This window comes from Artemia franciscana, chromosome 20, assembly GCF_032884065.1.
Source record: "Artemia franciscana chromosome 20, ASM3288406v1, whole genome shotgun sequence".
NCBI lineage: Eukaryota > Metazoa > Arthropoda > Branchiopoda > Anostraca > Artemiidae > Artemia > Artemia franciscana.
Window position 1 is genome coordinate 36,286,309 of NC_088882.1, and position 25,580 is coordinate 36,311,888.

The 25,580-nt window shown below is 32.6% G+C and overlaps 1 protein-coding gene across 2 annotated transcripts in view; it reads left to right on the forward strand.

Annotated features, from left to right (window-relative positions):
• The first annotated feature begins 6,727 nt into the window (after positions 1 to 6,727).
• LOC136040198 (importin subunit alpha-4-like) overlaps positions 6,728 to 25,580 on the forward strand; it is a 59,724-nt gene continuing 40,871 nt past the window's right edge. The window contains exons 1-3 of one of the 2 annotated variants that reach the window (XM_065724348.1): positions 6,728 to 6,856; positions 14,394 to 14,496; positions 19,711 to 19,909. In XM_065724348.1, the coding sequence (XP_065580420.1) occupies positions 6,806 to 6,856; positions 14,394 to 14,496; positions 19,711 to 19,909 (353 nt within the window). In that variant the 5' untranslated portion in view covers positions 6,728 to 6,805. The remainder of the gene's footprint in view (positions 6,857 to 14,393; positions 14,497 to 19,710; positions 19,910 to 25,580) is intronic. The other variant, XM_065724349.1, reaches the window with a different exon arrangement.

Below are 25,580 nucleotides of genomic sequence, written 5' to 3' on the forward strand. Positions count from 1 at the left end.
TTTGATTCCTTATTAAGCTTAGCCTATGCAAGACGGGCCTAGAGCACCAAAAGCCCTTTTGATCCTAAGGAATATGCATAAGATTACTTAAAGGTCGCTGAAAAGCTAAGATTATTTCCACTATTTACAGTTTCCTTGTCTTTTCTCTAGACTTAACGATTTCACATGTTTATTTATTTTAAAAAATATGTAATATTGACGTCACTTATCATCAGTAATCTCAGTTGCGTTCGAATCACATTCCAAGTTGACTGAAACCAGCATTCTGACGTTTTATTTGTGATTCCGTGTTAACTTTTAGCGTTCGATTTGTAAAAGTTGACTGAAAGTTAATGAAAAGTTGACTTTTAACAACTTTTAATTTTGTACGTTCGTCTCAAGTTAACTCGGAAAGAGGGCAAAAGTTTCAATTATAGGTAATCATGGAGCATGTGTTCAGATGGATCCAGGATGAAGGCACCACTTTTGTGTACCAGTATGGTGAGTTATTGAGCCAGATTTTTGTTGTTGGGTAGGTTGCACTAAAATAGACTTAAAAACTATGTTATTACCCTAGTTAAAACTGGCTTTTTTCTTGTGTGGGTGGGTGGGTTTTTTTCTTTTACTGGGTGGGGGGATAGGTAGATAATAAAATGGTTAAGAAAAGACTTATAAAGTTATTGCAATATTAGTTAAAGTTACTGCAAAGCTACTTGAGCAATTATTTCAGAGCTGGGTATCCTAATACAATTTGTGTGGCCAGAAGTTTAATTGTTAGATTGCAAATTGTGATTTTCATTTGTCTTCTTTTAGTCATTCCATTCAAGATGCCTTGGATATTTTTTTTTTATTGTGATGGATTGTCTTAATGCTCTGAAAAGGTAAAATATTTCAATTGCATAGGATAGGTATTTTCCAGTAGGCTAATCAATTTAAAGTCCTAAATTAGCAAGGGAAGCGTTTAGTTCACTAAAAAATCACTTATATACAGTGATTTTTTAAAATCACTGTATAATTGGAGTTCTTTGAACTCCAATTATACAGCCCTGTTTTTGGCCCCCTTTAGCCTGTATCCAGTTCCTGATTGCCATCTAGTCCAAATTGCATTTTTTCTGTTACTCATTTCTTGTCAATATTGCTAAGGGGTCATACTTAAGCACTAGAGAAGTATGCAGCTCTGCTTTACTTTAGCACCAACCCTCCTAATATGGAAATCTAAGGCTGAAATTGCATATTTCCTATTGATTCTGCCAATGTATACCTCAACCATAGTACCTGATAATTGAAGCAACTGTGGCAAAACAAGAACTGGAAAAATAAGTAGGCTAAAAGGTGGCAAAATACATTTAAAATATATAATTTGGGCTATATATTAGCAAATTAGGCAGGTCGGGAGTAAATTTTTTGTTTTTTTCATATTTTGACTTAAAAATAAAGTGAATATACTACTTGATGCCTTTTTGTATGTTCTTTACAGATATAATTGATATAATTGCTTATGTATATATATATAATATAATAATATAAGATATATAATTGATATAATATACAGATATAATTGCTTATGGGTGTGTTCCAGCTGATGGTTTTTCAGTAACTGCAGTTACTGCATGGTAACTGCCCATTTTTAACTGCAGTAGAGCCAGTGGGAACGGCACAGTAACCTGACTAGCAGTAGCATCATTTTCAAATTAAATACACATGTTCAAATTTAAGGGATAGTTTAATGCTGATTAGTATAATTTTTTTTAATTCCTGCTGTTTCAGAGCATTTAGAGAGGTTCTAAGCCAACCATGGGCATTTGGCTGTCACAAATGATTTTGCTCAAATGAGTTGGTGAAAAATAAATAGAAAATATAAATTTTCTCTTTTTTTTATTATTTCAAGACTAGAATATCACAAAGCTGAGCATTCACATAGCTTGATTGTATTTTAAGCAAATACAATCCCTGATGGAGTTTTGTTGATACCTGTCTTAAATTGATTTGTCTAAATAAAATGGGCCTATAGCATTTATAGGACAGTAGTGGGGCAACTATAGCAATTTTTTTCCAATTTTCTATTTTTTTTTTCAAATAATTATTGTTCTCTAGTCAAATTTGTGTTCCTTGCTAAGTGGTAGGCGCTTTGGGTTGGAACGCTTTGTCCAAGGTGTATAGGTTTAATTCCTGGCATTGCCAGTTTATTTGGTTTTGGATAGGGGTTGGTGATATGACTAACCTCAGCTAGAATTGGCCAAACTTTAAATGAGTACAGATGGAAATCTAGGGACAGTAAGGAGGAAGGGCATGCAAGAGCATAGGCTGGCTGGTCCTTAGCTTCCTATTGCACTACCTGGCTAAAGGACCACCACGTCCTTTACTGGCCTACTGACTTAGCCATAGAAACTTTCTTTCAAACCCATTAAATATAAGTAGAAATGAAGAATACCAGTGTGATGGTCCTTCCATTTCCCTGAAATGTGGATGTATGGACAATTTTGTGGGTCATGAGAGATAGCTTGTGAATGTAATGGGGGTGAATGTTCTGCAAGATTTAAAAATTTATGACAGTTGCTCAGGTTGGCAACTGAACACAGAAGTATAATTTTGTTATTTGTTTTTCTTTGTGACTATTATGCTTATTTAATGTCAAGTATTATAAAGTTAATCTCCTTTATTTTGTTTTTAATTGCCATGGCCCTAGGGCTTAAATACAATAAAACCTACTTATATCCATTGATTTTCTTTAAATAGATAGAAGTTCTGTGTGTCCTAGCTTCAGTAAATTTAAATGTAATTGTGAGACCAGGGATTACAAAGTAGGTGAAAACTTACAAATGGACCTCTAGTATCAATAAAAATTTGTAAGAAATGGATATCAATTTAAAGATTAAAAAAAAAAACTGTTAGAAAACAAAGAAGACTAATGAATAAACAAAAGTATCCCTTTACAACCATTTAATGAATTGTCACAAATATTGGTCACCCTTAAGATTGAAATGAACAAAGCTTCAATTATGAATCCATTTTCCTTTAAACAGACTGAAGGGGCAAACCTCCAAGCTTTGACAAATTCAATCTCACTTTTGGGCAATCTCACCTTTCCTTTTCAAAGGAAACTTTCTTTGGATGTTTCCAATCCAACTAAAAACAACAGGGACAGCATCAGGTACAAGTGATCTTCTACTTAGCCTACATACCAAAGGGAAAAGCATGCATCTCTATACTATAATTTACCTCCAACCTGCCTAATGTGCAAATATATAGCCAAAATTATGTAGTTCCAATGTATTCTGTCACCTGTTACCTTTCCTGCCATTCTTGCTTTGTTGCAATTGCTTCAATTAACAGGGAGTTAAAGGTTGAGGGATAGATTGGCAGAATCAACAGGTAACATGTAACTTCAGCTATATATTTCTATATTAGGAGGGTTGGGGGTAAAGTAGAGCAGGACTGCATGTAAAATTATGTAAGCTATAATTATTGTGCAATTATAAAAATCGGTTTTCTTAACATACTTTTCTCTAGGCCTACAGGTCATTTCTTTGGTTTATGCCACATCAAACATTGTATTCCCAGAGAAAAATAAGTAGCAACAAGCTATATATATACAAGCACATATTATTTATCAATGAGGACTCTAGTGCTTATCTGTGACCCCTCAGTAATATTGACAAGAAATGAGCAACAGACAAAATGAAATTTAAATGGCTATCAGAAACTGGATACAGGCTTAAGGGGGGTAAAAAAAAACAGGGCTGTATAATTGAAGTTCAAAAATAGGTGGTGAGTTTTTAGTGGAATAAATACTTCCCTAGCAAATTTCAACTATTGATCATGAAAGGAGATTAATGTGAAGCTTGATCATTTTTAAACAATAATATGCACATAAAGAAAGAGAGTATAGCCTAGAGGGTTGTATACTCAACCATGCAGCTTGCCAAGACAATTTTAAGCTCCCATTATAAACTATGCACTCATACCAGCAAATAGCAGCTACATCAGGCTAAAGGACCAATTACTACAACTTATCTTGAGGTTTTTGTGCAAGTCAACATGGGATTTGTGTTTTATTTTGGTGAGAATAGAAAAAGCATAAAAGGCGTTTCTGACTTAAATTCCATACTTTACTCATTGTCAGACCTTTTGCCACTGTTGAAGAAGCAGTAAGCAAATTCAAGTGTTTTGGCTCCCTAGGTAGGCTAGTTTGCTTTATACAGGCATTTTAGCTAATATCTTACCTCATAATGGCAATTTTAAAAAGCATTTTTTTTGCTCCTGTATAATTAGAGCATATCTAAAATTTGAAGGATGTTTTTTACCAGACAGATAAAAGGTAAAATTCTAGTTGAGTTACTTCTTGCTATCTCAGAAAGAAGTTAGGTTAGGAAAATGAAACTTTCAGGGATGGGTCTATAGGCCAAAGTATATCCTGGGAAGGTATTTTAAAGTACCCACCTCCACTTCTTCTCCCTCTAGAGAGCCCTAAAATTTGACTCCATGACAGGTCTGTACCTATTGAAATTTTGACAAAACAATATTTTACCTTAATTTTCAGGTACCATTTGCTTTTTCTCTGCCTTTAGTTCTGAAAATTCAATTCCTTTTATTTGAGTAGAATTCTGAGCCATATCAACATTTTTTTTTTCAAAATTTAGGAAATGTTTTTTCATATCTTTAAAACCTATAAATTGGGATTGAGCAAAGTTGTTAAGCTGAGAACAACTTTGTTGTACTTCATTTCAGCAGAAGATTTATTTTGTAAGGTTTCACTTTTATAACACAGATAGCCTATTTTTGAAGGTCATCAAGGGTCAGGGCCCTCTAGAGCAAGAATGAGTAGAGATATGTACTTTGAAATTCCTTCCCAGGACATACTTTAGCCTGTAGACCCATTCCTTAAAGTTTCATTTTCCTAACCTATCCCCTTTCAGTGATATTTCAGAGAAAATTTCAGTGATATTTATATCACTCACATATTTCTCATATTTTATATCACTTTATATTTCAGTGATATTTTTCAGAGAAAAATAATTCAAATTTTTTCTCAAAAGAAGCTTGATTTTTAAAAATAAATGTATGTTTAACAGAAAGCAACTGACATCATATGAAATCCAATAAAAAAAAATTCATGGAGAATAAATAATATCTGCCAAATATTTAACCTATAGTGAGGTGGCATAAAAGATTATTTCTAAATTTAGAAAACCCAGTGTTATGGCAACAACAGTATGGCAAATCAACAGGAATTGTCTTTTCACAACTAAAGCCAGAGAAAAAGAAACTGATAACCCAAAATTTCAGGACCATTTAGAGGGAAAAGAAATGGAGGTAGGTACTTCAAAATACTTTCCTGGGACATACTTCAGCCTGCAGACACATCCCTGAAAGTTTCATTTTCCTAACCTAACCTCTTTCAAAGATAGTCAAAAGTAGCCAAAGTAAAATTTTGCCCCTACTTTATGTTAAAAATCCAGTTAAACAACAATCTCAATGAATACAGACTATATAACTAGGGAAAAGGGTAAAATTGGTGCAAACAGTATTACTGGCTTTCATATAAAGTGAATATACCACTTGATGCCTGTTTTAATGCTGTTTACATATATAATAATTGCTTTTACTGCAAATTCAAATTTAAACATTTTTTGGCCTCTTAAAAATGACCTAAATATGGGGTATAAAAAATCTGTAATAGATTAGAAACAAATTTGGGCTATATATTTGCACATCAGGGGGGGTGGGGGTAAAGCATAGCATATATTAAATAAGTAAACTAATCTTTGCTGTATTTTTTTATGTGTTTGTGCACATTGAATTTTAATGAGAAGAGAAATCACCAGTGCAACAGCACAAACATAAAAAAAATACACCAATGGTTAGTTTACATATTTAATATATGCTATGCTTTACCCCTACCCCCTGATGTACAAATATATAGCCCAAACTTGTTTCTAAGCTATTACAGATTTGTAATAACCCCACATATAGGTCATTTTTAAGAGGTCAAAAAGTGCTTAAATCTGAATTTGTGGTAGAAGCAATTATTATATTTGTAAAGAGGATAAAAAAGGGCATGGAGTGGTATATTCACTTTATTTGAAAGCCAGTAATACTGTTTGCACCTATTTTACTGGGAAAAGAAGCCAATAATTTTTAGTTTACCTATAGGCTAATATAAAGTTACAAACCAACCTATAATTTTTAGTTTTTTCAACTAAAAATTATAGGTTGGTTTAGAAACTAGGCCTGTTAGATTTGGTAATATTAGAATAACTCACCAATGTGACAGCTGCCTTCCTGAGAATCAACGTTTTTAACAACATAAAAATTTTCTTCTCATTCCTTATTAAGCTTAGCCTATGCAAGATAGGCCTAGAACACCAAAAACCCTTTAAATCCTAAGGAATATGCATAAGATTACTTACAGGTCACTGAAAAGCTAAGATTATTTCCACTAGGCCTATTAACAATTTCCTTGTCTTTTCTTTAGACTAAACGATTTCATATTTCTAAATTTTTTGCCATTGAAGCGTTCGATTCGCAATTCTGTGTTGACTTTCTAGGTCAACTTTTTACTAAATAAAACGGCACCAGAGAAAAAAGTCAACTTTTAAGTTGACTTTTTCGAGTCGATTCGAACGCAACTCTCTTTTATGTGATAAGCAGGTGTAAGCCGACGGACAAGTCGCCCACGGACAAGCCCACGGATTAGTCGGTAATCCGACTAGTCTCTGACGTCATGTGCATCTCATAAAACGCTCGGATTAGCCGGATAAGTAATCGGGCAAGTAAAAGAACACGGGTATCATTAAAGAAGCAGAAGAACTTGCCTGCCTAAAGAATGGCCTCAAATCGAATCACAGTTTTTAAAAACAAAGGGAAGGATGAAGATGTAAGGATCGAATTTTTTCGCTTTAATTTGCTATTGGTCTAGTGTAGAAATGATCAGACAATAAAGGGGCAAAATTTTAGTTTAGCTACTTTTTGCTATCTTGAAATGGGTTAGTTATGAAAATGAAACTTTCAGTAATGAATCCATTTCCAGTAGCATAATTAATCCATGATTTTTTTTTTAATGTAGGAAAGGTATTTGCAAATCTTTAAAACCTCATAAATTGGAAGACCTATTGAGCAAATCTGTGAAACTGAAAACAGTTTTCTTGTACTTCATTTAAGCATAGGATATATTTTGAAAGGTTTAAATATTTGTGATAAAACAAGCTAATTTTTCTATCTTTGAAAGGGGTAAGGTTTTGAAAATGAAACTTTGGTAAAATTTTTGCAGTTCTTATAATTGACTTATAAATGAAATGAACAAACCACATGATGTCTATTTTCGTTCTTTATAAATATAATAATCACTTCTACTGAAAATTCAAATCTAAGCATTTTTTGAGCTCTTAAAAATGACAAATTTTCAATTTAAGCTTGAGTTATTAATAATTTTTGACAAAATAATACTACATTTTCTCAGTGTTGTTTTCTTGGGTCATTTTTAATAAAATAATACTACATTTTCTCAGTGCCAAAATTATTTATAATAAGGTTAGGTTTGGTCAAAAAGTGCTTAAATCTGAATTTGCAGTAGAAGCAATTACTATATTCATATAGAACATAAAAAAGGCATGTGGTATGTTCACTTTATTGATAAGTCAATTATATTAACTGCAAAAAATTTACCAAAACTTTTAGTAATGAATCCAGGGCCAAAAACATACTTTAGGAAGGTATTGCTCCAGCTTCTCAGTTAATCCTCTTCTGATTTGTAAGTCTTGGGAATTTGCTTATTTGACATGTCTATAACCTATTAGAATTTTGACAAAATAATCTTTTACCTTAATTTTGATTTTCTCTGATTTAGTTCTGAAGATGCTATTCTAATATTTTCAGCCTCACAACTTTGCTCAGTCCCAGTTTTTGAGGTTATAAAAACCTACAAATACATTTACTAAATTTAGAAAAAGATGATACAGTTTAAAATTCTACTCAAATAGCAGTAATTACATTTTCAAAACTAAAACCAGAGAAAAAAAATGGAAAATTAAGGTATAATGTTTGTTTTGTCTAAGTTCCTATAGGTATAGATGTGCCAAGTAGCCTTGGCAAATTTGTAAGACTTAGAAGTCAGAAGAGGGTTAACTACTAACTTGACAACACCTTCCTGGAATATATTTTTGGCCCTGGATTCATTACTGAAAGTTTTGTATTCCTAACCTAATCCCTTTCCAAGATAGCAAGAAGTAGCTCACCTAAAATTTTACCAAATTTAATTACTATTTTACTTAGAATATCATCTCATAGATGATATATTTTTTCTCTGATAATTGGCTATATAAAGGATTAAAAAAACACCAATTCTTACTTCCATATCTTCAGAATAATTGTAGTGAAAGCATTTCAACTACAGCTCCATTGTACTTTATTCCTAATCCCCCTCAATGCAAATATATAGCCCAAATTGTATTTTTCCCATATGTTTTCTGGTTCGCAATTTCGTCACAGTTGATTCAGTTTACAGGTAAATCAGTTTATACAATTGATGCTCACAGCAGTATCAAAAATAAGAGTAAAAGTTATCATTTTTGAGGATACATGAAGGAGTTAAAATTTAGATTGCAAATAGAGGAAATTATTATATTCAGAACATAAAGAAAGGCATCAAGTGGTTTGTTCACCTTATTTGTAGGTCATTAATACAAACTGCCCCAAATTTACCCTTTTGTCAAATGCTTTGGCAAAATCTAAGTGAAAGTTATAAAGTGAAACCTTGTAAAACAGACCTTCTGCTAAAATGGGTTCTTAAAAAAAGGTCTCACACCTCTAATGAATCCTAATTTATAAGGTTTTAACTATTTTAAAATTAGCTTAGTGAATTTAGAAAAAAAGGCTTGATATGGTTTAAGACTCAACAAGTATTTTAATCCTAGTTATGCTCCATGGTGACACTTGTCCTTGTTATTGCCATTTATCCATATTGTTATTTACCTGTCGTTGTTATTTTCCCTTGTTTTCTGCTTGATGACATTTTTGGGAATTATTTTCTTGCCTTTTCTTAGTTGTGGATACCCCTCCCCCACCCTCCTAGTTGAGGATTCAATTTTGCACTTGAATGGTTGATTTGATTTCAGCAGGTACAATGTCTTCTGAAAGCTGGTTCCATAGGTTGGTAACCCTAGTGGAACAACATTGCTTTGGAAGTTTATTTTAATGTTTCCTAGTCAGGCGATGTGGGGGGTGGACAAATAGAGCTGGGAGGGTATTTATAGATATATTTTATGGGCAAGAATCATGTCTCTTTGTTCTCTTCTATATGTAAGTATAGGGGGCTTAAGATGATGCTGTTGTTCTTCATAAGTATTTGCTGCAATCCACTGATCATCTTCGTTGCTCTGCATTGTACTTTTTTCTGGACTTCTTTGTCTTAAAAAAAAGGATACCAAAGATGTTCCAGTCTCAAACCACTTCCTTATACAATTTCATAAACACTCTTGGATGCCAGCTTGAGATTGTCCTTTTGGTAATGGCAAGGGATTGAAAGGCAAATGATACAGTCTTGGCAATGGTATTGAAATTCAATCTGTCATCAACAATGAGTCAAAGATCTGTTTCTTCAGAGACTGCTGAAACTCAGGGGTCAACACAGCCCCAGGGCCTGGAGGCAGGTGTTATAAATTATTCCAGGGAGCATATATGGTTCTTATGGAAGGGATGCTTGTATAGACATCAGAAGGGGCTTGTTTGATTGAAAATTGAAAGTTCTAGTTAGCTTTTTATGAATCAAATGTGATTGGAGGGCATCTACCACCCCCCCCCCCCTCACATATATACACACATACACACACAACCCTCTTTTCTCCAAATGCATCTGATGAAAATATTTATATAGTCAGTTTGTTTGGGGTTAACATACCCCCCCCCAAGCCTGGGGAAGGGTTGTATCTTATGCCCAAGGGGCATATAAGGCTTTTATGGAAGAGATGGTCATATAACTTTGGAGGGGACTCAAATGATTAGAAATTGACTGTTCTAATTCATTTTTTAAGAGTCAAAAGTGATCTGATGGCAGCTAGCCCCCTCCCCTCTCAACCCTCTTTTCCCTAAATGGTTCTAGGCAAATTCTTTTATATAGTCATTGTGTTCAAGATAGACCAAAAGTTATACATAGAAAAATCCAGGGATAACACAGCCCCCCTCAGAACCTGGGGACAAGTGTTGTAAATTGTGCCCTGGGTGCATATAAGGTTTTATGGAAGGGCTGCTTGTATAAACTTTGAAGGGGGCTTACTTGATTATAAATCGGAATTTATAGTGTCCTTTTTATGAGTCAAAAGTAATCAGAGGGCAACTGCCCCCCCCAGGCCCTTTTTACCCCAAATGTATTCAGTCAAAATTTTTAGATGGCAATTTTGTTTGAAATAGTGCAACAATCAGATGACAAAACTTCAGAGTTTTGAAAGTACTAGTTGCCTTTTGAGATTCAAAAGTGATCTGATGACAACTAGCCCCCTCCCCCCTACCAACCTTCTTTTTCCCAAATGGGTGCAATTACATTTTTGAGATACTTATTTCATCCTAAATAGACCAAAGATTTTTTAATAAAAACTCTGGGGTTTACACAGCCAAGTGTTGTACCCATGTCTTTGGAAAGTGTTGTAAATCATACCCCTGGGGCATACAAGGTTTTTATGGAAGGAATGGTAATATAAACTTCAGAGAAGGCTCATTCTATTGGAAACTGAAAGTTCTAGTTCTCTTTTTAAGAGTCAAAAGGGACCAGAGGGCAACTGGTCCTCCTGCCCTCTTGACCAAAATCCATCCAATCAAGCTTTTTTGTTAAGATAAGTCAAAAGGACAGATAACAAAACTTCCAGAGTCAATACAACCCCCCAGAGCCAGGTGGCATATAAGGTTTTTATGGGAGGATTTTCAGAATAGTTCAAAGATCAGATAAGCCTAACCCCCACCATCATTCAAGAAACTTACTAACAATATCATATTCCAAAATTTAAGGGAGCTAACCCTTGGCCCTCCCTCCATGCCCCTACCCCAGTAAACTTATTAACTATATTCTATTCCAAAAGTCATGGGAATTCAGTTTAATTTTATTAGCTCTCTTCAAAACTGTTCAAAAAACTTATATTCTTCTCTACAAACAAGAGTTTGGCTCCTTCCCGTTTTCCTAACAGTGAAAGCATAAGGCCTACTGAATATTTGACCTTTTACTAAAACGAATTATATTACAAATATTTTTGTTTGTGCTTATTACAGCATTGAAAATAAAATGAAAATTGCAATGAAACCAGACCAGGATTTACACTAGGCCCTGCGGCTTCCACTATTCCCGAAGTTTTTGAGATCTCCCCAAAAATCTTGCAAAAACAGAGCAGCAAAAATGCTTGGCCTAAAAGCGTCAAAGCTTTAAATTTGGCTTGTCTGAAACTAAATCTTGAGCTGGTGAGCTTTCAACAATTAATATCATTATAGGTCAAGTATTCATTTTAATTTTATTAGTTCTTGCCAAAGTTGTTTATTTATTTTGGAATAAAAAATTATTTTGAAATAGAGAATTTCGAGAAAATTTGAAGCCTTGGCAATAAAAAAAAAAAGAACAAAAGAAATAATTAAAAAAAAACTTTTTCCAAAACTGAGGATTTTTGAAGGAAAATAAAGGCCATATGAAACTCAAGATCAGAAAAATAGAAACCTACAATAACTCAAGCTCAAGACGACCAGAAATTACTAATTATAGAATAAATGAAACCCAAAACAAACAGAAATGAAATAAGCATTCATTGCAAAAAAAAAAGTACAACAGTTGCTAATATAAACGAATAAATAAATCTTAAAACAAGGAAAGCTTAAATTGAATATGCAAATCAAGCTTAAAATGAAAAAAATATATATATTTTGCTTTTGAAGTATAAATGAAATCCAAAACAAACAAACATACAATAGGTACTAATATAAACGAATAAATAAATCTTAAAACAAGGAAAGCTTAAATTGAATATGCAAATCAAGCTTAAAATGAAAAAAATATATATATTTTGCTTTTGAAGTATAAATGAAATCCAAAACAAACAAATTAAATAAGCAATCATAACAAACAAACATACAATAGGTACTAATATAAACGAATAAATAAATCTTAAAACAAGGAAAGCTTAAATTGAATATGCAAATCAAGCTTAAAATGAAAAAAATATATATATTTTGCTTTTGAAGTATAAATGAAATCCAAAACAAACAAATTAAATAAGCAATCGTAACAAACAAACATACAATAGGTAGTAATATAAACGAATAAATAAATCTTAAAACAAGGAAAGCTTAAATTGAATATGCAAATCAAGCTTAAAATGAAAAAAATATATATATTTTGCTTTTGAAGTATAAATGAAATCCAAAACAAACAAATTAAATAAGCAATCATAACAAACAAACATACAATAGGTACTAATATAAACGAATAAATAAATCTTAAAACAAGGAAAGCTTAAATTGAATATGCAAATCAAGCTTAAAATGAAAAAAAAATATATATTTTGCTTTTGAAGTATAAATGAAATCCAAAACAAACAAATTAAATAAGCAATCATAACAAACAAACATACAATAGGTACTAATATAAATGATAAATAAACCTTAAAACGGCTGAAACTTAAATTGAACGTGAAAATCAAGCTTGAAACAAACAAAAATCACTACAAACAAGAGTTTGGGTTTTGCCTCCTTCTCTCACTTAAAAGTCTAAAACCTACTGCAGAATTGGTGCTTTACTGAAAACGACTGATATTACAAACATTTTTATTTTGTACTTATTACAACATTGAAAATAAACGTAAAAATTGCAAGAAAATTAAAGTTTGAACTGAAGAGCTTTCAGCAATTCATATCATTATATATCAAATATTTAGTCTACTTTTATTAGTTCTTTCCAAGACTATTCAAGAAAAATATAGTTTCCCTGCAAATAGAAATTTGGATACTGCCCCCTTCCCTAACTTTAAAGTCTAAAGCCTACTTCATTGAAAAAGAATTATATTACAAATATTTTCTTTTCTAGTTATTACAGAATTGAAAATGAAAATAAAAATTACAGTGAAATAAAATCTTGAACTGATGATCTTTGAACAATTAATATCATTATATATTAAATAATCAGTTTGATTTTTTTTTGTATTATCAAAGGCTGTTCAAGACACATCTAATTGTCAGTAAAGCGCCAATTATGCATTAGGTTTTAGACTTTCAAAAATACCTACTAAGCAGTTGTAATTAATTTGAATATTATTGAATTTATAGGAAACAGTTGGATATATTTTGAACATTCTTGAACACTCTCATGGGCAAAAAAATTGAGATTCATAGTCTCATTCCCCCATGATTCCTCATCCCATTCCTACACCTTATTCTAGCAGGATATATTGGGAAAAATAAATGAGTAACTATATTGTAAGTATAAGTAATTTTAATTATATTATAAGCAGCTTAACTTTATTAGTCAATATTTTGGTCAAGTCTGAGATAGATCCTACAATCCTGAGGAACTAGTATAAGCGGCTTGGCTACTGTAGAAAAAAAGGCTACAATTTTGATATTTTATTGCAAGGAAGGACTGTCGAAAAGTCATTTTTAGGTCTTTTATCTGTTGAATATCCAGAAATATAGATTTTTGTGTCGCTTTTTACATTTGAGGGGAGGAAGTGTTAGACAATATATCCCTCCACAGTTACCTGCTAGGCACAGTATAAGTAGCCTATATATGAACAGTAGCAAAAAGTTTGTTAAAAAATGACACATATCATAGCGCATTGACTAGAAAGTTCCCAGCGTATCACGGCAACGGTTTGTGCTGCTTCTGGGCATTCAGTCAGTTCATAGCATAACCCCGTAATGCGATAAACATTTGACATTGTGCATGCGCAAAGAGGCGGAGTCATGAAGAGAGGTCTAGACTGATATGTTTCAAAAATCTTTAATAAAGAGGATAGGAGTTTTTGCTACTGTTTGTATGTATACTTATGCTGTGCTTGGTGGGCAGTCAAGGAAAGCTTATAGAGGGTCTTCGAAAACTTAGAAACGCATATAAATCAGTTCATCCAGGACAAAATTGAAGTTTTTGGCACATGCTTAGGATCTTGCTGTAGAGTTTCTGATCCAGTTGTGTAGAGGGTGCTCTGTAGTGGTAGAGAGCTGTGTAGAGGTCTTAGAATGTCTTTAGCTAGTATATGACCAAAAAGCACATTTTGTTTGCATTTTCTTAATTTTTTTTTTTACAATGGACTCTCAAGCAACTGCTATTATGATATTTTGTGTCTTATATATATATATATATATATATATATATATATATATATATATATATATATATATATATATATATATATATATATATATATATATATATATATATATATATCTTTTAGGAAATGCGAAGAAGGCGAAATGAGGAGACAGTGGAATTAAGAAAAGCTAAGAAAGAAGAAATTTTATTAAAGAAAAGAAATATTCCAATAGCAGAAACTGCAGGTAATTATTCCATTCTATTAAATTCATTTTCTCATGCTTCTTGGGTCTCAGGAAGGATAGAAAGTCTCCTCCCCATTGCTCCACTGCTGGTGATTCATCACACGCTTTACATGCTCTAATCAAAAAACCCCAACTGCAAAGCAAAAGTAATACCAAGCCAACAGGTTTCATCTTTTAAAAGGTCAAATCTATTGATGCAACCTAATCTTAAAGGCCATTGTTAACTGTTTATGTTCTCTTGATTGTTTTCAAAAAATAAGGACTAAAACTAAAAAATTGAACATTTTTGCAGGATTTGCTTATGCATTTCAATGATTCAAATGACTTTTAAAAGTTTTATTATTACAATCATTAATATCTATTTGTAATATTTTGTTTTTATTATGATATTATTGATCTTTTATGGCTTATAAATGTATGGGATCTACAGCAATGGGAAATTCTTGGAAATACTTTGGAAATCCCATTTTAAGAAGCTATTAAGCTCTATTGATTGCTTACTTTCTTTATATATGGTTTGCTTTTGCATGATGTTTCATATGTTTTTATATGTTTTATGTATTTTTGCTCTTGTGTTGCAGTTATATTCCATTTCATCACAATAAGGCACATAAGCTGAACTGACAATTGTATTTTTTGGAGGGATAGATAGATAGATAATTTTTTATTTGTAACAATATCATAAATAAATATGACAAACCAGTATAGTTTAGCGCTGACAATGTTACATACACTACGAAAATAAAAACTAGCACAGACAATGTTACATACTTTGGCACTGACAAAATAAAAATAAATCAAGCCAAAGTAAATACAAGCCTACAGCATCAACATAAATATACCAAAAAAAATAAACAAAAAATAATTCCCCGCAACACATTAAACGCAAATCACCTAATCATTTGTTATTTATTTAAATATTTGAAAACCCGTCATAACTTAAATATAAATCCGTCACACCTATAATGCTCGCACCCAATAATTTTGACAAATTTCAACTTTGCAATTATGTTTTACAATTTTTTAATAAATAGTAAGTTCATTATTTCTGAATATAAGAGTAATAGAATATAAGGGTAGATATAAGATATACAAACCAGTGTTTTTGGTATTGTTAGAAGAGGAGGAGTTTTTGATAATTTATTAGCAACAGTAGGCGATGGTAATAAAAGTATTAAATGAAAATAAAACAACATTTAGACACTTGTCTAATTCTTAAGCGACTCCTCTACTCAGATGAAATGGGCCTTGAAAGAAAACCGGCGAAGCCTCTACATGGCTTACTTAAAGAGATTGCAGCTTCTAAAGTTTCTCAATTATGTAGGTCACTCTAAAAAAATCCTTGATGGATATAATCAATAATGCAGACTCAGCACTTATGGTGGGATATAAATCAAAATGACAACTTTTTTTCATTTAGAGAATTACAAAAAAAAACAGGAAAAAGAATAGAACCCAATAATTTAATATTGGAAGTACATTTGATCAGGTCAAATATCTATTTTTCCTTCAAAAAGGAACCGTCTCGATATAATTCTTGCTGCTCATAGCGCACATCACAGCACAAACTGTTGTTTAGTATCTTTATATATGTTTTTGCTCTTCTGTTGATATTTTATTCTGTTTCATCACAATAAGGGAAGGGAGAAGGGGGACCAAAAGGGTGAACCTCAAATGATGGAAAGAAACTACTTTGGGAAGACCAAGACAAGTTGCACTAATCATGGGTGGCAAATAGTCTACATTAACTAAATATTTTTCATATTTACCTTCAAAAATCATCAAAAATCGAGTTAAATGAAGAAGCTTAATAATGGAGTGGACGGAGGGAGTAATTGGCTGGGAGGAGGCCATAAGGAAGGATTTAAGGAAAATCGGAATTTCTTGGGAGGTCGGAAAGAGGGAGGCTTTAAATAGATTGGGATGGCGAAGGAGCGTGCGTAGCTGTGTTGGCATCGGGCGGCTTGGTGCTGAAGTGGGTTGTTAGTAATAGTATACTTCAATGCAAGTAGTAGTACCCATGATGGCACCTTAGAAAATTTCAGCCCAAACGTTTCCTAAAGCTCTAGTTAGTAGTTTTTAAGCGTTCTGTTCTTTTGTATAGGTTTTATTTTTCATTAGTATAGCGAGTAAAAGGATGAGAACCACAATTTTGGGAAAATCTTTCCAACTAGTTATGAACCTAGTAAAACCTGTAATGTAATTTATAGTCTATAGAGAAGTCATTGTACTAAAAACCTGTTTGTCTTTTTTTTCGCTGTTATATTTTTTGTAGTTGTCAGTTTATATTCTAACTTTTTTGTAGGATCTTTTGAATTAAATTTGAATTAATATTAAAATTTGATTTCAAGTAAATTCAAAATTTGAATTTACTGACAATACAAAAGTTCCATAACAATTCTTTCAAGGCAAAGTTCCAAAACGTGTCATCCTTGGTACAAACCTCATTGTACACTTTAATGTCATTACAGTATATATATATATATATATATATATATATATATATATATATATATATATATATATATATATATATATATATATATATATATATATATATATATATATATATATATATATATATATGTGTGTGTGTGTGTGTGTGTGTGTGTGTGTGTGTGTGTGTGTGTATGTGTGTGTTTGTGTATATTAATAAAAGAAAGATAATAAAAATAAGATAAGAAAGTTATAATAAAAGAAAGAACATGGCTTCACTTATCTCTAACTCCTGGACACCTTTCGGAACCTTGCCTTGAAAGTGTCGTTATGGAACTTTTGTGTTGTCAGTAAATTCAATTTTTTTCTAAATATGTCGCCATCAAAGTGCTGTCAAGATATGACTAGTGTATCTGTGTTGTTAATTCCGTTAGGACTGAAATATGTAATCCTGTTGAATTTTTTTTTTGTTTAACCAATAATGAATCCTTGTAGAGGTTTTTTCTTAAAAAAATTGTTTTATTTATTCCAAAGGGAATAAATCTCATGAGGCTTATCCACCGTAAGCAATCCTCTAAAATTTATAGTGTTTTGAGACAGTTTTGTCCAAAAACTTTGTTTTTGTTTTGAGACACCACCATAAGCAACCCTCTAAAACTCATAGTGTTTCAGGACATAGTGTTGTGGGACAGACTTTGGTACAGTTTTTAACTTCTGTTTGGGATAGTGTTTTGGGACATAGTATTTTTAAAAAGGCTTTGGGACAGTTTTTATCTTTCGTTTGGGAGAGTGTTTGGGACACCACCATAAGCGACCCTCTAAAAGTCTTATAGTATGGCAGGCTTTGGGACAGTTTTAATATTTTTAATCAAGAGATTCCCATTGAATTACAGAGAAACAGAGGAATTACTTGTCAAAATCAAGCGACTCAAGCGATTTTCGCTCTTTTTACTGACTTAAAACTTCATACAGTAGAAAAAAGGCAAAAAGAGAAAGAATCGATTTTGTAAAAAACAAACTAAATTTTATTGAAAGCAGTAAACATAAATTTTATTCCAGAAGACCTATTAAAACAACTTGAGATATAACATAGCTGAATATGAACAGATTCCTTCAATTAAATTATGGAATAAGTTACATTTGTATTCAATGTTTCTGACAGCCTGAGACTAGGACGGCTTCCACCCAATTGAAGACACAAGTAATGTACAGACTTTAAATCGTTTGGTTAAAAACAAAACTCCCGAACAACCTCAAAATTTTTGTAAAGTTGGTATCAAAACAGTATTACAAAAAAGCTAAATGGTGGCAAATGCCAATTGAATATTAAAATGACTTCCGTCATGGCGTCAGGACGGCTTCAGTCTGATTGAAGACAGAAATAATGTATATATTTTAAATCCTTTGGTTGAAAATATCCCTCCCCAACCACCCTAAAATTTCTGCAAAAATAGTATTAAAACAGTATTACAAAAAAGCTAGACAGTGGAAAATGTCAAATAAATGTTTAAATTTGCCTTAAATTTCAGTTGCAATAGAACATTTAACTCTTTACCGGGAAAATCCTAAAAAAAGGTTGACTAATATTCCTACGACTAATATATAATAAAGCTATGTCAACTTAATAACAGACAGAAATTAATCTAAAGAAAAATCTCAAAAATTAACTCTTCAAAGAAAAGTTTCAAGGAGTTTGTGGTAACAAAATGAAAGCAAGGAGTGACTTGGCCCAATAGTAACCGAAACTCAAAAAGACGGAATTTTGATCTAATAGGACTAAACAACTTTAGCGTGAAGAGAGGGGTATTGAGGAGGAAGCAGCTCCCCTCACAGAATAATTTTTGTTCATTAATGTCGCTCTTCACTTTCACCAGATAAACTTCTATGAATTAATAAATAAAATTCTATGAATAAATAAGTAAAACCCATACAAAATTATAGTAAATATTGTACGCTTAAAACAAACATAAGTTCATTTGAATATTAATGACGAAGTTAAAACATACATGAATTACCTCAACCCCTCAAGCGTCCTAAAAGCCAAGGTTTCATTTCTGCTCTATAAATTTAAAGAATTAACAAGTTCAGTAAATAAGTAAGAGGGCTTCATTGACTTTCTATTTCATTTTGAAAAACTGGTATGGTATATACCCATTTGGTTTGGGTATGATGATATTACGAACTTGAAGGAATCAAACAGTGATTGCGCATTGCGTCTTTAAATGCATATACTGTTGGTAAAAATGAACGATTTTAGTTTCAAATTATTAATCTGAAGTTCAGTCATTTATGTATGGTATTGCATAGTTACACCCAAGGTTTTAAAGGGGGAGGGGATCTTTTCGGGAAGAAGGGGAGATGAAGCCTCAAAAAGTATACCTTTTGGTTAAAATTTTTCTATGTTCCATGACAGGCTCTTTGGATCAGTTTGAGGTGAGTGATTTAACCCTTGAACTCCCTTAACGTGAAGGAATATATCTAGAATAAACATTAAGAATGAATTCTGAAGAGACTGTATTCTGCTCGTATTGTCTGTTATTTTGAGCAAAAAATTGAAAACTTAATTTATATATTCAACTGAGTTGGTGAGAGGGGGGACAGATATAAGACGAGTGACGTGGTGACCCTCTATTTTCAATTAATTAATCGTGTATAGGCTTGTTTTTATCTGTTTAAATATTTTTTATCATTTTATATCCAAGTTAAAATTTCATAGGGTAATGTCTTTTTATTGTTTCCTGTTTAATATTATTAGGAAAAAATTATCCATTTGTTGAGTTTCAGATGAAGAAGGTCTGTCATTTGAGACTTTACAGCAGGTTGTAATCAGTGCCTCCAGTGGTGACCCAGAGACTCAGCTACAAGCTGTCCAAAGGGCCCGGAAACTCCTATCATCTGATAAAAATCCACCAATTGATGCCTTAATACAAAGTGGAATATTACCTGTTCTGGTGAATTGTCTCCAAATAGTTGATAAGTACGGATTTATATACGTCTGTTTTTATTACAGATTTATTTTATTTATTCTTTATGTGTAATTTTTTTTATGAAACTCCGAGTCATAAGAAAAGAAAAGTCTAAATGCCGAAAAAAATGAAGTCAAAAAGTGAACTTTTAAGCGGTGAAAATGAACTCAACCCAATAAATAAGTGTCTGTCGATTTTTTAATTTGTTAAAAGTTGCTACACAAGCTATACAGAATTTGCTAAAGTATATAAGAAATGATTTCGGTAATAGCTGTAACCTAGGAAAGAGCAAACCATGGACCATAGTTGTCAAAATAAGGAAATTGGGATTTTAAAGAGACTGTCTAGTGAGAAATATTTTCCAGTAAACACTATTTGAAAACAGTAATTTTGATCCAGGTGCAACTGAACAGTAATTAGGAATTACACGAAGAAATTTCTGACAATTTTGGAGAGAGCCTGAAACCCCTCAAAAATGAAACCATATTAAAATAGAAATTTATTTTCAAAATTTTAAAAAACCGTTTAATGATGGTTTCCATCAGGAACAAAAAGAAAATTCATATTTTTCTCGTGGGTAGAATGTAAGTGTCTTGTTTTCCTCCAGGTCTAACATTCGGTCGTAGAATATTTGAAGAGGTATCATTTGAATAGAAATTTAAATGTCTTGTGCTCTTCTTCACATAAATTCTCTTGGTCTAATATTTTACCAAATCTTAGCTATCAATTCCACATTCAAAAAACAATAAAAAAATCATGCAGGAAAATGAGAATAATACAAAGATTACCCCCAATCTGCGGGACTATAATGAAAAGACTGCTACAGTTTTATAAGTGCAGAATAAGCTTCAAGTAGATTATGGTCGGAGATGGTCTTAGGGGAGGGACAGATGGGTAATCTTCCCCGGGCACAAAAATTTTAGGGGTGCAAAATTTGAAATAAACAATCTAACGTTTATAATCTTTTTATAATATTTAAAACTTTATTTTTATTAAAATAAAGTAGAGGGTGCAGTTAACAAGCGAAAATAACTGTAAATTATTAATTAATTGATAAAATAATAATAAACTAAAAAATAATCAGATGATAATAATAATTAAATAATTTAAATAAAAAGTTAAACAATTAATTAGTAATTGATTATTAAACTGAAAGTAATTTTGTTAATAACTGAAAATTTGAAAATTTGGCCTGAAATTTTGTGGGAGACAGGGGAAGGGGTGGTAATCATGATTTTGCGCCAGGCGCAAGAGAGGCCAGAACAGCCACTGATTATAGTCCCATTGTTTATGGTGTTTGTGCTAAAGCTCGGTAGCAAAAAGTTAAAGCAGTACAAAATGTTATAATTCGTCTCAAATTTGGGCTAGAAAAAACAACTAATACCAAGTTCCTGCATAACGAAAATGGTTCATCAGCTTTTACTCAAAGGGAAAATTTCCTGATCATAAGATATTTTGCTCGGGCTATGGTGCTTCTTGATATGCTCATCAAGATGCCAGAATCACTCGACCAAAGCTGTTTTAAGATGATGCTTCAGTTGTTATCATTAATTTTCTTTGGAATTAATTTCCTGATCGTCAAATATTTTGCTCATGATGAGCTTCTTGATTTGCTCATCAAGATGCTGGCTTCAACTGATTTCAAAAAGACCAAAGCTTTGATAAGATGACGCTTCAGTTATTATCATTAATTTTATTTTAAATTAATTTCCTTACCGTTAGATATATTTCAAAAATCATACTAACTTCTCACAAACCCTTCATGAATCGTTAATGCTCCCATCTACATTTAGAGGCCTAATAATAAAGCTTCATCAGGTGTGCATTTGTCTTCTCTGTACCTTGCCGTTGATAAAAAAAAACTTCATTATTATGTATAATTTCAGTTGAATTTAATATCAGAAATATGGTCAGTGGATATGTTTAAATAGTTTTTGGCCCTTTTTTTTACTAAATATTTTCCTTTCCCCCCTCCAAAAAAAAAGAAATTCAAAAGATTGACTTGTTCTGACCCATAAGAATTTTCAGATCGTAGATTCAGCCTGTCGGTTTTTCCTTCTTTTTTTTTGTAAAAATACCAAAAAGATATTTTCGAAATCCAGAGTGGGGGCAGGCAAAAAATCTAGAAGGCATACCCCCCCCTCCTCTGACACTGCTGAAAAAATGGAGTTTTCTTCATTTTCTTTTAAAATTGATCTGAAAATATATCACAGCTCAGATGTAGGTTCAGGTTGCACGTTCAGGTGCAAATGATCTACAATTCCAAGCATTTACTTACCTAATCCTCTATTCACAGTCGCTTGCCTCCTCCCCATGTGGCAGGTTGCGCAACATTAAAAATGAAGCTATTGATTATTGCCTAATTGAAAGTGCTTACTTACGTTTCAATTAGCGTTTGATTAAATATCTTCTCTGAAAGATATTCAAAATGAACTCTTAGACTGCCTTAAATCCATCAAACTCTTACCTTCAAGAAAAAGGCCTGGCTGACCACACCCTGGGAGCAAGCACTGCTGAAAAAATGGAGTTTTCTTCATTTTCTTTTAAAATTGATCTGAAAATATATCACAGCTCAGATGTAGGTTCAGGTTGCACATTCAGGTGCAAATGATCTAAAATTTCAAGCATTTACTTACCTATTCCTCTATTCACAGTCGCTAGCCTCCCCCTCCCCATGTGGCAGGTTGTGCAACATTAAAAATGAAGCTTTTGATTATTGCCTAATTGAAAGTGCTTACTCACGTTTCAATTAGCGTTTGATTAAATATCTTCTCTGAAAGATATTCAAAATGAACTCTTAGACTGCCTTAAATCCATCAAACTCTTACCTTCAAGAAAAAAGCCTGGCTGACCACACCCTGGGAGCAAGCACTGCTGAAAAAATGGAGTTTTCTTCATTTTCTTTTAAAATTGATCTGAAAATATATCACAGCTCAGATGTAGGTTCAGGTTGCACATTCAGGTGCAAATGATCTAAAATTTCAAGCATGTACTTACCTATTCCTCTATTCACAGTCGCTAGCCTCCCCCTCCCCATGTGGCAGGTTGTGCAACATTAAAAATGAAGCTATTGATTATTGCCTAATTGAAAGTGCTTACTCACGTTTCAATTAGCATTTGATTAAATATCTTCTCTGAAAGATATTCAAAATGAACTCTTAGACTGCCTTAAATCCATCAAACTCTTACCTTCAAGAAAAAGGCCTGGCTGACCACACCCTGGGAGCAAGCACTGCTGAAAAAATTGAGTTTTCTTCATTTTCTTTTAAAATTGATCTGAAAATATATCACAGCTCAGATGTAGGTTCAGGTTGCACATTCAGGTGCAAATGATCTAAAATTTCAAGCATTTACTTACCTATTCCTCTATTCACAGTCGCTAGCCTCCCCCTCCCCATGTGGCAGGTTGTGCAACATTAAAAATGAAGCTATTGATTATTGCCTAATTGAAAGTGCTTACTCACGTTTCAATTAGCGTTTGATTAAATATCTTCTCTGAAAGATATTCAAAATGAACTCTTAGACTGCCTTAAATCCATCAAACTCTTACCTTCAAGAAAAAAGCCTGGCTGACCACACCCTGGGAGCAAACACTGAACTGGAATTTTTAATTTGATAATCTAGTGCCTTGTATCCAAAGAGTAACTGCAAGATCTATAAAATGTTAAAAGATCTATGATAGATCTATAATAAGATCTATAATAATAATAATCTATAATAAAGATCTATAATAAGATCTGTAAATAACTCAAATAGTGTATTAGAGAAGCTGGAAGAGGTTAACAAGATGTGACTGGAAATCCCATAATCACCTGAGAGAAGAATTAAAATAGTAACGTTAAATATTGTGCCACAGTAAAGTGCTATTTTCTACTATTTTGTGCTGGATATTTTGGAAAATTGGGCCAATAAGTAATTTTTGAAAAATTTTGTAAATTTTGGAAAATTGGGCCAATACAGTAATAGTAAAGTAGAAGTATCAAAGACAGTGACAATGAAATCTGATTTCTTTAATTAGTTAATGGAAACTTGTACTTGCAAATTAGAAAAAAATTGAGAATTGAATAAAAAGTTTTAATTAAAAATGATATCCACATGGAGTTTTTGGTAGGGGGAGGGAGGGTGCCAAATAAAAAAAGAAACGAAACATACGTGAAAACAAGTAAAAAGTATGCAGCAAAAAACAGCTCAAGAAAGTATGCTACTAACTACTACCAACCACTCACCGCAGCACCAAGTCGCCTGAGGCCAACACAGCTATGAACGCTGCTCCACCATCCTAATCTACTCATAGACTCTCTATTTACACCCTAACATGAAGTTTCCATTTCCCTTGGGTTTTTATTACCAACCCGTACCTCGGACGACTTGGCAACACTGGCGAAAATATGATACTGCTGCCTTAGTAACTTCATAATTTTGAAACAACCATAAAAACAATATTCGAAAATCACAGTTTTTTGACATAATATAACTAAGATGGGTCTCTGGGGCGAAATCTGTCCTTGGTGCTTAAACTGGATATTTTCAGTTCTTCATATTGAGAACTAAGGACAATCACGTAGGTAGCACGACTGTTTTTTCTCCGTTGGATTTAGGCGAGCTTTATCTGAGACATCTCGAATTTACCAATAATCAAAGAGGATCCACTGGAGTAGGTATGGACTCAACTCTACCTCAAGGGTCATCGTTCCTCGAGAAAGAAGGTTTTACGACCGACAGGCTTAGATCAAAATCCTGATTCAAACCTTTTCCCCGGAGTTGTTAGTCCTGAGATAAATTCAGTCCATGCTAAAATGAATCAAGACTCCCATCTGAATTTGAATGAGGATAGCCCGATCGTTGTTTCTCTCTTGAGTATAGACGAGTCTAGAGTATCCAGGATTAGGCAGTGATCAGAGAGGATCCGCTACAGGAGGTATGGAATCAAATTTACCTCATGGTTAAACCTCTCCACGAGGGTGAAGGTCTTATGGCAGGCAGATTTGAATCAGAGACTCTTAGAGTTTACAGACGTTGCTCCATCCTTTTTGTTTTGATAGTAAATGCGCAAATTTATTTATAAATTTATTATTATAAATGTTTTTATTATTTATTAATTATTATCTGTTCTTAATTATTATTAATTGTTATTTAATTATTATTATTAATTATTAATTATTAATATTGTTATTAATTATTATTAATTATTCATTATCATTATTAATTATTATTTATAAATTCATTTATACAGCCTTCAAACAGATTGATACTCATGTAGGCTTTACTGCGATTTTAAATGGGGGGAAAGAGGGGTTGCAATAATATATAGTGGAGGTGTATCCGGATTTAATTACCTGACTTGGCACGGGAGTTATAGTATCTGTTATTGAAACTGCTTATTTGTTGGTTTTACTTGGCAAGAGTTGAGGATGTGGAAGCTTCCGACATATGAAGAGTAATTTCTGTTCGTTTTAAGTTTTAATGTTGCTCCTTGCTTTCAGGTGAACAAAATTGTTTTTTTCGTTTAATTTACTTCGAGTCACAATCCCCTGAGGGAGAAGCCCCTGTTTTTCTTATTGAGCTTCACATCACGAAAAAACTTTATTCGTCCGTACTGAACATCTAAATTACGTTTCATTAAATTCTACGCTCTAGATTGATTTTAATATATATTGTGATATTGTATATATTTTGATATTC